This window comes from Rhopalosiphum padi, chromosome 1 (genome assembly GCF_020882245.1).
Source record: "Rhopalosiphum padi isolate XX-2018 chromosome 1, ASM2088224v1, whole genome shotgun sequence".
Taxonomy (NCBI): domain Eukaryota; kingdom Metazoa; phylum Arthropoda; class Insecta; order Hemiptera; family Aphididae; genus Rhopalosiphum; species Rhopalosiphum padi.
The window spans coordinates 18,837,222-18,854,918 of NC_083597.1; the positions used below are offsets into that span (position 1 = coordinate 18,837,222).

The window sequence follows — 17,697 nt, forward strand, 5'->3', positions numbered from 1 at the left end:
GGATGTTTTGTCAATTCAAAAACTTTCAATTGAAAAGTTATGATAAAGTTTTTCAAACTGCTGAGTATAGACCGATAATTTTAAGAACTCTGACAGCTCAAAGTGGCTTAAAAATATGTAAATATGTGTTTACAAATATTATTTGTTACTTTCAGCTGATTAAATTAATTACATTTTGTATATGATCAACATATAAAAATGGTTATATGATTTTATACGAATCCATGGTAAATTGGATATTTACCTGTATTTTAATTAATGTTAATTTAATTTAATTTAATATAAATTAATATTAGTGAGATTTATCAATACAATTTAAGTAGACAATTATATTAAACTACAAATGTATAAACCCATAAGATATAATCTAACCTTAATAGATTAACTAATAACAATTAATATAAATTATTAATATTATTGTACTAAAATAATACAAAAATTATTGTATCATAATTTCATTATTCTTAGTACTTATTGGCTTAAATATATAGTACCTACATTATATTTTATAGTATTATATTTGCCATATTTATAGAAAATAATATAATTTTAAGTTTAAAATTGTATGTGTTGAAAAAATGTTCATCGAAACTGAATTAAGTGAAAAATAAAAAATCGTATCTAATCTAATTCAATCAAAGTTAAGCTGTTTGTTTAGTTTATTTCTAATTATATTTAATAGCTAATTTAATCTAACTAATCCAACTATAAGAACTAATGTTCAAACATCTAAACCTTTATTAGATTGCTTGATGTCTTGTCCTTAACTCTTAAGGTACCTATTTCTATCTCAGTTTATACGTGTCACTATTCAAACTGTCAAAGTCTTAAGCTATCTAAATTACCTCAATTTACTATTTAAAAGAATTATACATCATTATAAAAATGACTTGTGAAAATTAATATAAATACTATTTTTAAGTGGTTCTAAATATTCCGATAAGCAATAAGACAATAAAATAAAAATAATCAAAATAATGATTTTGTAATTTATTTTTATAAGTTTAAAACATAAATTTTTCTTAAACAATAAAAGTTCAGTAGTATCCTATTTTATAATTTCTTTGATAGACAATTAAGTACATATCAATATAAGGAGTAAAATAGATTATTCGTTACAATATTTATGAGCCAAACTCAAACACTTACATCCAACTAAGCTAAAATTTTCAATAATTAACCTTCTATTCTCATTGAGTTCTTTTAAAAAATAAAAATACCAATTTTAAAAAAAAAAATAAAAACTAGTAAAAATAAGTTACATTAAAGATTTTATTTAACTATTAAACAATAAGCAATGTCATTTTAACATTTTTATAAATCATAATTTTTTTAAATAGTATGTTAGATAAGTATAATATCTGTTTTATAATACGGTTACTGACTTAACTAAAATATGATTTTATATTTTTACTTATTATTATTAATTATTATAATTTATAAGTTTATACTTACTAAATTAGTAAACAGTTAAATTTTAGTAAAATATGATTAAAAAAGATAAAACTCGAATACGATATTAAAAAGATTTTGGTTTAATTCTTTATCATTGACCTACTATTAATAATATCAAAGATCTATGTATGTAATATCGAACTACTAAACTATAATATATTTCTTTCTAAAAAAAATATTTAATTAAATATCTAAATTATAATCCCTGGTTCATTAATCATCATCGTAATCATTAAATAAACAATATATTAGAAATAATTTTACTATTACTATTTTACTTGTATAATAAGAATGATTCTTTAAAAGTAGTTTAAATAAAAAGGTATGTGTAGATAGTTTCAAAAAATTCACCGTTTTATGAAAAGCTTCAACAAAAAAATATTATTTTTAATTTCAGAGATATATTATAAATTAAAATAAAATAAATATTTGTGTACTAAAAATAAAATAATTAAAACGAGTATTGAGTAGTGAGTACAATAAAATATGCATTTTTATTATTTTAAACAATATTTTCATTAATCAATCTAAGCTTGTTTATCAAGGTGTAGAAAACTTTTTTATCAAAAATAATATAACTTAATTTCAAAAGTTTTAATCCTATAAAAATAAAAATAAAAATAGTAATTATAAACTAGTAACTAGGTTTACTACTACTAAATGCTGTATAAACTATAATTCTATTCATTTGTATTTTTTACATTTTATTAGTTTAAATAATAAAAGTATACCTGATGTTTCGTGTTTTTGTCTTAAGCTAACCTAACATGAGAAACTCTGGCAAATACTTCTTATAATAATATAAAGTTCAGAAAGTTCAGATCCGGACACATGAGATTATCGCCTGTCAGAAATAATTTAATTTAGTGTCTTAAATGTTATAGTTGACAGTTCAACAAAGTTTTATTATTTTTAATGTATTTTGATTATAATTTAATTGTTTATTAAAGAATACCTAAATTATTACTACTCAAAAAATATTTTTGAAAATAATGTATATTTTTATTAATATAAAATCAAATTTTTAGAGTTCCAAAACATTTATAGATAGATATTTTAATACCTGCTATAATAATATAACCGTACTATAACCGATCCTAATTTAACAATTTTAAACTTTTTCTAAAGTGGCTGGATTTATGGATTATATAGGTACACCTATTTTGGTTAATAATGTTTGCAATGTTTAATAATATCATAATAATATCAAGATATATCTCGGAAATAACATATATTCATTACTTTATATACATTACTGAATGGAAAAAATTAGTACAGATAACGAGAATATTAATTATAATAATGAGGTACACAAATAGCTAGATGTGGCTTTTTTATGATAGTTATGGAGTGTTTACTGTGATTTAGAACAGTAGTAAAAAAAATAAATATTAAAGGGTTTAATAAAGTATTTTTTAAATCAGGAAACTGGATATTGGGTCGGAAATATTGTTTATTGGCTACTAAATGGTATGTTGACATGATGGAATATGATGGGGTTGAGGACGTGACAACGAGTGAAAGACTCTCGTATTCGAGTTTCTGCATTGATTTTTTTTTCGTCAATTGTATACGCAATAGACACCCTTTATATGTATGTGGCTGTACGATCACCAGACCATAGTGCGTATTTATCCGAAAAGTTACTGTCTATTTATTTTTGGTGCAATCTTTGGTGAAATCATCTTCACTACATTATACGTGATTGGGCGGGTGGTTACAGTATAAATTATTATGGTTGCGGCCATATATACTTGACAAGTATATGGCTTTAAGCCTTAAGGTGTACCACTATTTTTGGCGTGTGGTTTTTCAATTGACATCTTATTTAATAATGTAATTTACTATTTTACACGGTGTGTAAACTGTATTTTATTTTAATTTCACATAATAGTATTAAGTATTATAATAAATAGTTTATTGAATTTTCGAGTAAGTACAAGTATACTATTTTAATAGGTATCAGGTAATAATTTTAAAGTTTAATTCAAAATCGCCGTCGGACTTAAATAATGTTGGCGACGTCTAACGGTGATTTTCTGCGACAGGGGAAATAATCGGTCCTTCACCGTTGGGCGTAAACAGTAAGCGGCGGTCGTCGTCCACTAGGTAGCGGCACGCTGGCGTTTCGCGGCGGCGCACCGACCGGCTGATGATTGGGCGGCAGCGGCTAACTGCACGCGCACGTGTTGCAGTGCGAATCTGTCGTTGGTGAGCCGCTACCGTCCGCTACGCGATCAATCTCGCCGTCGACGAATTATTTTTGACAGTTCAGTTCATCCGCCGTCCCGGTTTCTATGTACGCAAACGGTATGGATCGCGAAATAATAACTATCAATATATTGTCGTCGTAAAATACCGCACGTACACGTTTTATGTGTACATTATATATAAATTGATACATATGATAGGTACTATAATACCTACTTTCGCCCGGGAACATTTCGTTTTTGGTTGTCGTCGCTAAGATTATTTAGATCAAATAGAAATTTAATATAAACACTTAAAAAAATTAAACACTAACGATAAAGGTACGTTGACGAGGAAGTATGGATGTAAATATATAACATAATTTTGGGTTACCGCCATGTCATATTATAGAGTCTTACGTTTAGGTATAGTAGTTGAAACGGCGGACGACGGATATTATTCCGAACGAAACGTGAAAACGATTTATCATGCATGCCTCTTGTTATTGTTTTAAAATATTTTAGAAAAACAATAATTTGCTAACTGTGAATATAAGTTTTTATCTTACAAAATTGCATAATAAAATATAACTTTAAAAGTCATCATACACACCTAATCTGCGGTATATATTTTAAGTTAAGACAATTTTAATAAAAAATGACTCATTCGTTCTAGTAGATTTTTATTTTCCCAACATTTTTTCTTGTGAAGAGGATACTTATATTATATAATCCACATTATATATGTACGTGATAACACACTACCTATTTATTATAATATATTATAGGAAATAGTCAATATAACCAATATCGAGAAAAATTATATACGTATTTAGTATACTAATTAGTCGTGGATGTAATAGATTATTGAAATGTTAAATTTACCACCGTGTTGTATACATTTCTTGGGAAAATTCAAAAGTTAGATATGTTTTTCTTTAAATAATGTAGTAATTATTATCATTGAGTATAAAATATAAATGTATATGTATTCAGTATAAGTATAGGTAGATGTAATTTATACTCAATATTATAATCTATATAAATATATTATATGACATTTAAACATTATTACCTTTTAGTTATTATTTTATTATATTTTTATTTATACACATAATAATTATCGTTTTTAACATAAAAAGTAAAAACATATAATATAATATTATAATACATTATAAAAATACAATTAATTATAATTTCTTATTATAGTAAAATATTTAATTTCAAATATATTTATACAAACCAAAATAATAATAAACTTTATAGTTTTATTTTATTTATCTGTATTATTTTAGTAATTTGGTTTTACCAACATAAAAATGGTTGAAAATATTATACTAGGTCATTAGTATGCACAATAAAATAAAGAAATCTTTATATTACTAAAACTAAAAGATTAAACTTGAATTTGTATTTAATTTAATAAAACGTTTAATTATTAATAGTCTTACAAATTACAATAATATTTTTAATTAAACTAAAACATTATACATAATATATAAACATGCTTAATAGAAATTTAACTAATTTTGGAAAAAAAAAACATTATTTGGTAGTTTAGTAGAATAGTAGATACCTAACGTAAAACTTTCTATCCTATCCTATCATATGTTTATATGTATGTTATACATCAATACTAAACTGGATTGAAATAATAAAGATTAGACTAGACCTACCTGCTGGGTGGCTAAGTTTTTCAAATGATTCGTGTAATTTTAATATTAAGCTCAAATTGTGCTTATTGCAACTAAATTACAAAATAAATGTCAAGAAATAAAAATATATATTAACTAATATTGTTACATTCATATTTTTATTTTATTTCATCTAATATTGGTGAAAAAAATGTTTAATAACAATCACTCGCCCAAATGACACTTGTTAATATATAATTTATTCAAATGAGTGCTTTAATAGTTTAATATTTACCTTGAGTATATGTTCAAGTGGTATAAAATTATAACTCTTTGCATTTATATATCTGTTATACAATTCCGTTAAACATATATTTATATAAGTATTGTAACTGTCAATCTTGTATTTACTTATCGCTTACAAAATATTCTTTCTAGTTTTTATCTAGTTGACATAATAATAGACGCAATTATGTTATACCTTTTAGATTATGTTGCTATTAAATATTAATGAGAATATTAACTTATATATTTAATTATTAGTTTAATAGTATTAAACATTTATAATCAATATGTATATATTAATAGTTCAGATGATTCCCAAATTCTATTAATTATTATATTAATTTAGGATCGGTGTTTCAGGTACTTATTTTTATTTATAAAATAAATAATAATTAACAATAACGTTTGCTATACACATATTTAAGATTTTAACCACTATGCTATTAACTTATATATCTTATCTACGATACATCCACACATAACATATATTATATATATAATATTCATATTAACTATTTAATATTTATGCATCAACTTAATTTACTATTGCTAAAAATAGATTTAATTTTTTTAATTTAAGGTACCTACTTATAACCACCTATTTAATATTTTCAAAATAAAAATAGTTTATTATTAATAACTGATTGTGTATCTATTATTATAGTAACACCTAATTATGTACAATGACGATATAAAAAAAATTCACTTATTATATTTTGTATTGTGTATGACGTTTTGACAGCTTATATTCAACCCTGATTGACCTGTAGATCATATTTTATGTTATACATTTTAAACTTTTAAATCGTAAAAACAAAGTCAATTTATATATTATATATATATATATATAACAAATTTAAATACAAAACATATACTATATTATAATATTTGTTATTTAATAAGATAGCAACGATTAATATTTTTATGGATGTAAACATCGTAACGTACACAATTTGATTAAAATATTAGTATTAAAAAAAAATTATAAAATTTATAGCAAAAATAACTTTGGTATTAAAATCTAACAATATAGTTTTACTCGTGTGTTAGTGTAGTCCTAGTTTAAGTTTTAAATTTTTAATACCTATTCGATTCTTGTATAAATTAACAATTTAAATTAATTCTCTTACATTAATTTTATTTTCATTAATTTTGTTAAAATCAATTATACTTTTCGTAGAACGATAATATAATTGTATAAGTTTTGCCTTTTTATAGTACTTATAATTAAATTTAAAAAAATAATGTTTTAGTTTATGTGCATGAATGCGTGTTATATTCCCACAATATCTTGCAAATTATTTTTTTTTAGTATTGAAAAAAATGCCATGTAAAATGTATTGAAACATCAATCTTGTTTGACTAAAAAAGATCATGTCATCGTGTATATCTATAAAAATAAATAAAATGTCAGTATTGTTTTTCCTCGTATGGTGATATGAGAATGGAATTTTGAAAGTGGTTCATATGATACGCAATTTTTGAGGTTTACACAATCAGATTACAAACCAAGTTCCATTATTCACTTGTCAATATTGTATAGCTATATTATCTATACTTTTAGAAAAATACATGGTACCAATTTAAACATTTTACAATATAAGATAAAATTACTCATTTATTATATTTATTATTATAATAATATGTTTTATTAAATGACCTGTTTTTTTGTGTAATAACATATTAAATAAATATAAAATTATGATAGAACTTGTGTAGGTACATATCGTATATTATGCTAATACAGTTCTATTAAATTAGGGAAAACACAAATGTATATGTTTCTTCATGTATTATGGATTGCCTAATACTCCTCCATGTAGGTATATAGTATAAAACAATTTCAAACATGTTTTCGTGAAATAGCCTTTTTTCAATGTAAATATAAATTATAAATATATATGTATATATTATTATTTCATCATTAACACACGAGCTATAATTCGGAATATGCATTCTAAATATTATAATATCGCAAACAAAACTAATTTTTAATGATTTGCTTTTTTTTTAACAACTTCAATACTTGTATTTTATTGGTGTCCCCTATCCTTTACGTCCTTGTGTATGTATATGTGTGTTTGTATGTATGACAGTTTGCGGGCGTCTGCACACTGAACTGTTATTCAAAAAGTATAATATTATCATGAACAATAGTCAATTATACTATGCTATACCCCAGTTTAAACATGTATATGGTACATTAATGTATTATACCTGTTATATTATATACTATATTATCGTGTATAGTATTTAGTAGTGCTTTAATTGTCGATGGGAATTAGTATTTTGTTGTGCTATTTTAATGGTGTGTCGTGTGTAATGTGTATCTATAAAGTGATTACTCTCGTGTGCAATAACGAAAATGTTGTAATTTATTTGTTTTAAAGAACACATTAGTTCGTTAATTTCTGCCATACAAATATTCTATACTGTAAGTCAAGATATATAATGCAATATAATTTGTTCAAATATTTTTATTTTATGAGTATTTATATTCAAAAACTTTTCTAAAATGAAATATTGATGCTGTAGTATTAAATAAGGATACACATAAGGTTTATCTAAATGTACTTATTCTTTTGAATACTCAAAAATGATAAAGTAATCCTTTAACTTGAGAAAAATATTCCGTTTAAATCAACACTTTAAAATATATTTATTTTTTTACTCAGTCTTAGATTAGAATCATATTTGATAAGTTATAGTAAGCAGATCTGTTAATTATTAAATATTAAGAAACATTAAATTACTTTACAATTTATAATTATATATAAAACAAAATGAGCTTCTTAAATAAAAAATGTGTGTTTCGTTATGTATCATGAATCATATTATAATATATATTATTATTGTTATTATAGTTGATAATATTGTTGGTTCCATACTTCCATGATTATTGGTAGAATGCAGCTTATTAATATTATAGCTCTGAAATTTTACTTTACTCTGACAATATAGTAAAATATATACTTATATATTAATAATTAAATATTATAATCAAAAAAAAAATTAAAAATTAGAACATTTTAATTTATCTTAACAAATTTTAGTAAATACTAGGGTCATTTTCAAAATTAAACATTTAAATTTTCAAACAATTTCAATAAAAATATAAACTTATAATTTTAGTTGTATTACATTTTTCTAGTTTTATAATATGTAGTTTTTGATTAATATTTTTATAAATTAAAAACTACGTTCTACAAAATCTAATTTTAAATAATCAAGTTATTTTTTTAGATTTTAAACTAACAAAAAATGGTTTTATTATTATTATTATTAGTTTGTGCCTAAAAACACAGTTTCCAATAAAATAAATGCTCATAAATGTTATGGGGGGAGGGGGGTTGATAAAAAAAATTGTTTATAACTTATAGTTTGGCGAATTAAAATTTGAAATGTCTTTGTACATATTTTTAAAATAATTAATTAGATAAAAAAACAAAATAAAAATGCTTGTTAAAATTTAATAATAATAATTGTTGGGTAATTTTATTACCGTCTTCATTAAGAGTTATTTTTCAACGTATAATACATTAAAATTATACATTAATATATCATTTGATTCTAGTTTAACACAATCTAAGAGAATAATATTGTATTTTGCATATTTTTGAATATTTTAAGAGGTACTTAATTAATAATTTTTAATTATCTATTTATTTATTGTTATTATTAATTAAAATACAACTTTGACTTCATACGCGTTTAGTTTTTTTTTATAATTTTTACATATATTATTAACTAGCAGATCCTATCTAGTATTATCCGTGAACAAATTAAATGCCCGTGGATTAATCCCTTCTTAAATTCCATTAAATTTAAATTGCGTAGATTTTTAAACATAGTTATTTTTGTTGCTTTGGTCAAATATAAAAGACGGTTTTTTTATTTCCTATAACCGCAATTGTATTCCGATACAAACAAAAGTATTTGATTTCCGTTTACTGAAATAAAATCTCTGTGTGAGCCTATCTTTAAAAATAGATTTATTTTAAAATTCTTTCTCATTGTTCATCTAAACTTTATATTCTAAAGCATTAAAGGAAATACTTTTCCGAGTATCAAGTCCAAACACATTGTTATTTTTGAAAAGTATAGTCAACCGTCTGAAAAAGAGTGGTATTTGGTTAGATTATTTGATTTATTTTGAATAACATTAGGCAATTGATTTTTTTTTTTATGAATGATATTATTTCCTAGATTTTGACACATCACATCCAAAGTTTTTGGTATTTTAAAGTATTCAATATTCTAATTATTATAGGTGTCCTCGTAAAAAGAGTATACTTTAATATAAATAACAAATATTTTTTTTAACATGAATTCTATAGTTCATTCGTCGAATCGATTATCTTTAAACGAAATTCCATCTGACCGTTCGAGCACACTTAAATGTTTCAAAATAATACATTTTTCGTTCTCATCCATCCAACTACCGTCATTCCACCAAATCCATCGGAATATCGTAGGTATATACTAGTATTGTATACCACTATTGTTATACCGTCTCATTGGGTGTATATATATATATAATATTGGACATTCCAAGGATTCTGTGGGCACCTCCGTCGGGGGTAATAATTGTCTCCAGTATATGTGGCAGGAAGGTTGCAAGCACCTCATGCGTGCTACAGTGGCGTACGAACACACAAATTAGAGTTGCTCCTCGACACACAATCCACCCGCACTCCTATAATAGACCGTCGGCCCTCTATTAAAATGCCCGTCCTATACACCACTACCACAGTTACCCGACACATGACAAATGGGGTCCTTTTCGCGAGATATACCTATATAACTGAATTTCGCAGATTATTTCGGCTCGGCTAGCAGCAACACTTGTTCGCGGTCGCACGCAGCGCGCAACACTACACACGCACCTATATAATGATAGTAATAATAAGAAGAATAATACTTTTACTAGTTTTACTTCTTCGTGCGCTCTATTCTATCCGTTTACTCAGACCCCTCGTCGTCTTGACATACATATATCGGTGACTAGTTTTATCAATAATTTCGTATATAATTATAACGGCTTCAAGTTTCTGAAAAAAACTCTAATCCCGCTTCCCTTTTTAACGGTCATCTATTATTATATATTTATAATTTACACATGTAATTTTATTTCCCTGTCCAGTTTTCGGTCCCATCTCGTACCATTGAGAGTGTTTGATATTTTTTTTATTAATTGAGAATGGTAAGGGAAGCTTACAAAGCTTTATCATAAAAATGTTCTTAGGAATTAACGCTTAAATACGTGTTCCAAAAATATTAACCACCACTATCATTATATAAATATTACGTTAATATAATGATAGTGGAGCTTCATTACGTTAATAAGGTTTTTAATATTTAGTCATTTACATTAAAAAATTTTACGAAATCCTCACACAATCTATTAAGTAATTACAAATTAGTAGGTAATTACCAAAATAATACAATTTAGTGAGAAATAACAGTAGATATAATGTTTAGTTCAATTTAATAATTTAGTATACTAATTTCTTATAAATCTAAATCATTATACTAATAATTTTTAAACAACAATACCAAAATACGTATATATTTTTTATTATGATTTTTGTACAAATGCAATAATATTTATCACATTTAATTTAATAGATAGGTTTTTCAGACACTTCGGTATTTTCCACACCTGAATTAAAACTGGTAGAGCAGCCTGATATACGTACAGGTTTTTCAACGTATTTAAGTCACTCATTTTCTCAGTCAACTTTTTTGTTATCTAATATTAAAAGTACGAGTACAGCATAAAACTTAAATTAACGGCCATTTCCGAAAGTCAGTTCCTTTTTATATAATTGTCTCTCTTTTTTTTAGTTTAATTGAGTATTATCAAGAGAAAAAAAAGATCACATAGTAATAGAGATAAATTTCCATTGTTATTTCTATAATCGCTACTTTACAAAACTATTATTGTAATTTGAGTTACTTATAATAATTTACAGTTTTGATAATAGGGTTGGAGTGAAAAAAATCTTATTTGTATTATTCCATTTGTTTAAACTTTAGATGCGTAATATTTGTAAATAAATAAAATACTTAATTGATATTTGCACAAAAATACAAAACGTATAACAATATGGGAGATGGATTTAAAATATAAAAATTTACCAAGACAAGTAATGGTGAAAACATAACAATATAATATACAGATCCTTTTATCCTAAAATTTGACAGAAAAATTCTCCTGTTAGTGCCGCATTTACAAATTCTCCGATGGCCCGTTCAACCGGTGATTTTTCGATTTTACTCTGTCATATACAACTACCTCACGCTCCATCGTCAGATTTGTTGCGCACGTATGATGAATGCAACATATTTCTATACCTTACACGTTGTAGTGTTCAATCGGCGTCGGCACGTCGGGCGCAGATAAAAAGCTGCTCGCGTATACTTTCGACATACGTAAAATGATTTACTCGGCTGGCAGATTGGTCTTATTTTCTATTCCTTTTTTCTCTCATTTTCCCTGCATTTTTTCTTCCTTTTTCGTTTTACGCGAGGAAATATAGAACGCCCGCAATTTCCCAACACCACCGCATCCTTCATCATAGGTACATATACTTTATATACATCATATGACATATAAATATATATCGTCAGGTTGATCGAAAAATGCCCTCTAATCAATCCGCTCTGCACGTTTCTAAATCGTCGAATACGCCAACGTCGTCGAGAAATATTTTTTTACTAAAACGGAAGAACCGCCGTCAGTTTAACGTGACGTATAATATAATAATATTATTTGAATAGAATACGCGTTACAAAAATATGTTTTTTAATAAAATCATCAAATGTTCGATTACGTAATAATATACATCTATACTATATACCATTACGAATCATGTTTTGATTAACAATTATGTACATTTCTACTTCACTTTAATTATTGAGTGCAGATTGTAACGCGTAATCCATACTCGATGCTATAGTGGATGTGTTAACTGCACAATATCGTGTTATGTTTGCCTGTATATGGAGGATTCGAAACACTCTAATTTATCTGTCATAATAGGTTTTTAATTGTTTTGTATTTCCTCTTTGAAATTTGAAAGGCCCAGTTATTTTGTCAGGTTTTAATTTGTTATTATTATATTATCACGAACATGGATATACTTTTGACAAGTGTACTATATATATGTATAGAGTATGTATATATATATATATTTACATATTATTATATGGCCATATATAATATAATACATTATATTATCATATTTATACACGTAGATCACACAAACATGATATTAATCTAAATTTATTGTTATGAATAAATGCATTTTGTTTATTCAAGATATACATATTTGTATTAGTAGTAAATTAAATCTTTTGATATTCATGAATTGTACAAAGCGCTTAGAGTATTTGGGTCAATTATAATTTTAATTCATGTATATTTTTTTAATACATTTGTTGTATTTTAGTATTAACTAGAATTGATTAATTTCTATCTTTCAAAAAAAAAAAAGTAATAATATATTGTTTTTAAAGCAAAACATTATAATATTATTATTTATTATAACGTTTCTTACCATAACTTATTTAATAAAAAAATGATTTATCTTTAATAGATAAATATATATATATATATAAATATAAAACTAATTTTTATTTTTATTATTAATAATTTATTAAAATTAGAAAGTTAAGTATTTAATAATATCTCATTTCATAACATTAGATACTTAATAATACCTAATTTATTAATTATATCATACCATATAATATTATATACTGCTTATAATTGAAATACTGAAATTTAATCATTTATTTATGTGATGATTGAACTGTGAATACCACTAATAACAATTATTATTTGAATACATAATATTATTTATATTATAATATTTATATAACAACAAAATACTAGTTTTTACAGTGAGCTTGTAAATAGATAGGTTTATTTTAAAATTAGTATACAATTCGTTTTATATGCGTACCTACTAATCATCCTGACATTTATTGCTTCGTTTTATTTAAGTTAGTTAAAAAAAAAAATCAATCACCGGTTTTTATTCGTCAAAAGACAAACAATAGGGCGTTTGTGATAAATATAGTAAAAATAATAATTAACAAAACAATGTAGGAAGTATATTATTCTGTTGCACACGGAGGGGAGTGAAACTCGTTTGCAGAAATAATGGCCCGGTAGAGCAGATAACAGTAACACAGAATTCCCTCATAAATTTCAACAACAATTAAAAAAAAAAAAATTATCCATATGTGACATATTAAATTTATTAGATAAATAATACACATATGATAAAAATACAGTGTGTCTAAGAACTTGAAAATGTTAAGACCATCAACTTTTATTTAAACATCATACATGATTGTAACATGCAAAGATTAATTTAATTAATGGTTTATTTAATATATACCTGTACCATACACGATACAATTAAGTGTAAATGGTTATTATTATCTTTAAATTTTAATCCGGGGTCTTAAAAGATAAGGTTTAATTCTTATTCTGTCTCTTCTTTGCGGTCGTAAAAAAGAGGCTATTTCCATTTTTAATATTTTAATAATTAAACCTTACAACCACAATTAACGAGTTAAATCCTAATAATAAAAAAGTGGTATACGAGTTGTGTCCTAGAAAGTCAGTTTTCATTTAAATTGTTGCCCTCTATATAACTTTTTTTTTTCAATATTTATTTATAATATCATTTATAAATAAATACGACAAAATAATATTTATTCTTCTCTAAATTATAATATATTATATACCTAAGTACCTATATACAATTGTAATGAAAACATTTTTAAATTTTAATTTACCTGCAAACGACGTCTATTAATTTATTTTATTTTTATTTTATAATCAGTTCCTACTGTTCCTAGTCTATTCGCTTATATAATAGTAATCAACAAGTAAATCTTACTTTCGTTTCTACTTTAGGTAATACAAAAATGTTCACTCAAAGCTATAGTGACATCGGTTATTATTAGTCAATTATTCATTCCTGATTTCTCAAACAATATTTTTTATTATTTGTATCATATAACCATACATTTATCGTCAATTCGATAATATATTATGTTAACTCTTTGATTTATTCAAATTAAGGTATATAAACATTCTAAGCGCATTGTTTACACAATTAAGAAATAGTAATTATAAAAACCTTAAACAATTATTATTGAAAAACTAGGAATAAGGTCAATACTCAAATATCAAAAAAATATTAGGTAATGGAATACAAATAAACATTTTTTTATAATTACTATGAAACCATCTACCATATATTTGGTAGTTTGAATTGAAATATAAACTATTTTCAATTTATCTTTATTAACATAAGCTATTAAATATACATAAATAATAAATATGTAATATATGATAGTTAATATTTTATAATGTACCTAATAAATATCATTAATATTCTACCTATATATCAAATATAATATATTCATTTGTTGAATTCCGATTGTATTATCATCCATTTGACTTTATAGCATTTTGGAAATATTTATTCAGCATTCAAACGATTAAGACCCTGAGATTTTGACACGATACTATAAATTATGTAATACACGATAGAGTGCAAAGAGAACCTTTAAAACCACAGACGGACAATTTTCGTTAATTTTATAATAATATTACTATTGTTGTTGTTATGGATGAAAATAGGAACGACTACAGTAATGAAGTGCCGACAATAACGATATTTTTTATGTATTATAATATTGTGTCACTAAATTATCTTTATGGCAATAATTAGAATTGATCATGATTGTGGTGACGAAACGTTGGTTGTTGGGTCGTGATACACACACACGCACATCGGGGTTTGCACACGCAAAATTATTGTCTTTTTGTCCGATAGCAATAGTTAAACAGTAGGAGGTACCTAATGAGCAATAATATAATCGCAGTGTATTTTACGAATAGAACACGAAAAAAATTGTTGATCGGTTCGGCGAGCTGTGCATGCAGTATAATATACAAACGAACGAAATTCGAAAATCGCGGGAATTCTCCGACAACCCCTTCCCCCGCCCGTGACATCGAACAGATTCGCGCAAAACGCGTGCCGGACCTGCACCCGCCCGACGTCATCTCCGTAGTACCATCGTTGCCTCGTTGTCGTTGTTGTTTCCAACACGGACTCGCGAACGTGGCGCCGACGGTCTTCCGTCGGAGGCGGCGTCGGCGGCGGCGGCGCTGTCGACGAAGCCGAACGTACGTCGTCGGCGATTACCACCATGAAGCTGGTGTCGCGTCTCCGGGGTGTGGACAACAAAGACGGCCAACAGCAGTCGCCGCCGCCACCGCCGTCCACGTTGCCGGGCGGGCGGCGGCTGAGCGTCGCGGCCGCCCCGCCTCGCGCCGCGTCGGCCGCTGGCGTCACGGCGGCCAGGGACCGGTCCAGGTCGCTGTGCGTCGAACGGCTGGGCCTGGCCACGCTCCTGCACCCGGCCGCCATACCGGTCAGAGAGCTCAACAGGAGGCGGGCCTCGTCCGCACTGTGAGTATTTTCATTTTACTGTTAAAGACTGCGTGTTGTATTTTACTGTTATCGTTGCTCACTAAATCCTGTCCACGCGACCGTGCTGAGCGACGTGTGGTTTGATAATTATTATATACATATTGATTTATGATCCGGAAATTTCAGGGTATATTATGTAGGTACACTTACATGCACTGTTATTATGATTTATGTTGGGTAAAATTTTTTGAAAGTGCTCTGAAAACCATTTTTCAATGTTGACATAATATTTAGGTCATTTGGCCAATACAATTAAAGTGCGAATATAGTTTATTACTCTTCACCGCAGTGGCGCAGTATATCTAAGAAATTCCATAAAAAAAAACAACAGACGATTATATTTTTAGAAGTAGAAAAGAAAAATAATTATTGTTATTTTTAGATATTTTTAAATATATTTTCAAAGATTTTTAGATTGCCGAGAGGCATGCCCTAATTTAATTAACCGTACATTAAGAAGTTTGGTATAGAGAAAGTTGCACTTCCATGTTAGCATGACTATGCTGCTCAGTGCTTAGTTGCTTAGTATACATAGTGTTATCAGTATTGTTTTATGCGAATCATCATAAATTACATACAATGTTATTTATTTGTTTTCGTTATCATTTTTGGTTCTTTTGTAGGTATTTCCCAAAAACTCGCAATAAATATTAATATTATTCTACAACTACTATACAGTTTATCAAAAAAGTTAACCATTGATCGACTTTTAAAGACTGTGTAACTTAGAGTCATTAAAATTTTAAGTTACAAAATTATTTTATAAATGTTCAAAAATGCTCCAAATATTTTTTTGTATAAATATGATTTATTAATCGGCAAATTATATCGTAAAAGTTATCTATTAACAAAGTTTAATTTTAGTATCAAATAATACAACTCATCAAGTGTAACAAAGAAATTTGACATTTACAATAGATAACTGAAAATGTTACATGATTTCATTGTTTAATTATTAATTATATTAAAATAAAAACAAACAAGTTATAGGAAGCGGATATTTGACGCAAATCTCTTTTATTTGAATATCGGTATAATAAAGTGCCTAATGTTTGTAAGACATTTTTTAAAAGTCTTAATTATTTGAATTACACATCTCAACAACAATGACCTATATCAGTATAGTTAAAAACATTTAGATATGTGAAAATAAACAATTAGTATTTTAACTTAATTTATAGTGAATATAATATTATAGTAACCGTAATTCACATTTAAATATTTAATTCAATATAAAATACACATAATATATAATGTATGTGAAGTAATCTCTAATAACTATAATAGTAATTAATTTAATCATAATTTACTAATTAATAACATCGTTCTGATTTTCAAATTAAGAATAGTAATGCGGTCTTTAGTAATTTAAATTATTAATATATATATATATATATGTATATTATATTTAAAAACGTATAGAAAAATAATGGTAATAATATATTGAATTTTATTATCTATGTTCTTAGTGCTTTATTAATCAAATCAAGCTATATTGATAATTAGTCTAATTATAATTAATATTATGTACGTTTTAAAAGTTAAAACTTATTATAATGTTAGTGTTCTTATTTAGAATTTTTTTTACATTTTTTTTATTCATTAATA

General features: G+C 25.8%; 1 protein-coding gene across 4 annotated transcripts in view; it reads left to right on the forward strand.

Annotated features, from left to right (window-relative positions):
* LOC132918880 (GTPase-activating Rap/Ran-GAP domain-like protein 3) overlaps window positions 1-17,697 on the forward strand; it is a 327,934-nt gene that overhangs the window by 205,305 nt on the left and 104,932 nt on the right. The window contains exons 1-2 of one of the 4 annotated variants that reach the window (XM_060980231.1): window positions 3,663-3,986; window positions 15,492-16,068. The exons of 2 other annotated variants lie outside the window; for them this stretch is intronic. In XM_060980231.1, the coding sequence (XP_060836214.1) occupies window positions 15,806-16,068 (263 nt within the window). In that variant the 5' untranslated portion in view covers window positions 3,663-3,986; window positions 15,492-15,805. Of the gene's footprint in view, window positions 1-3,662; window positions 3,987-15,491; window positions 16,069-17,697 lie in introns of those variants that run through there. One more of the 4 variants, XM_060980239.1, reaches the window with a different exon arrangement.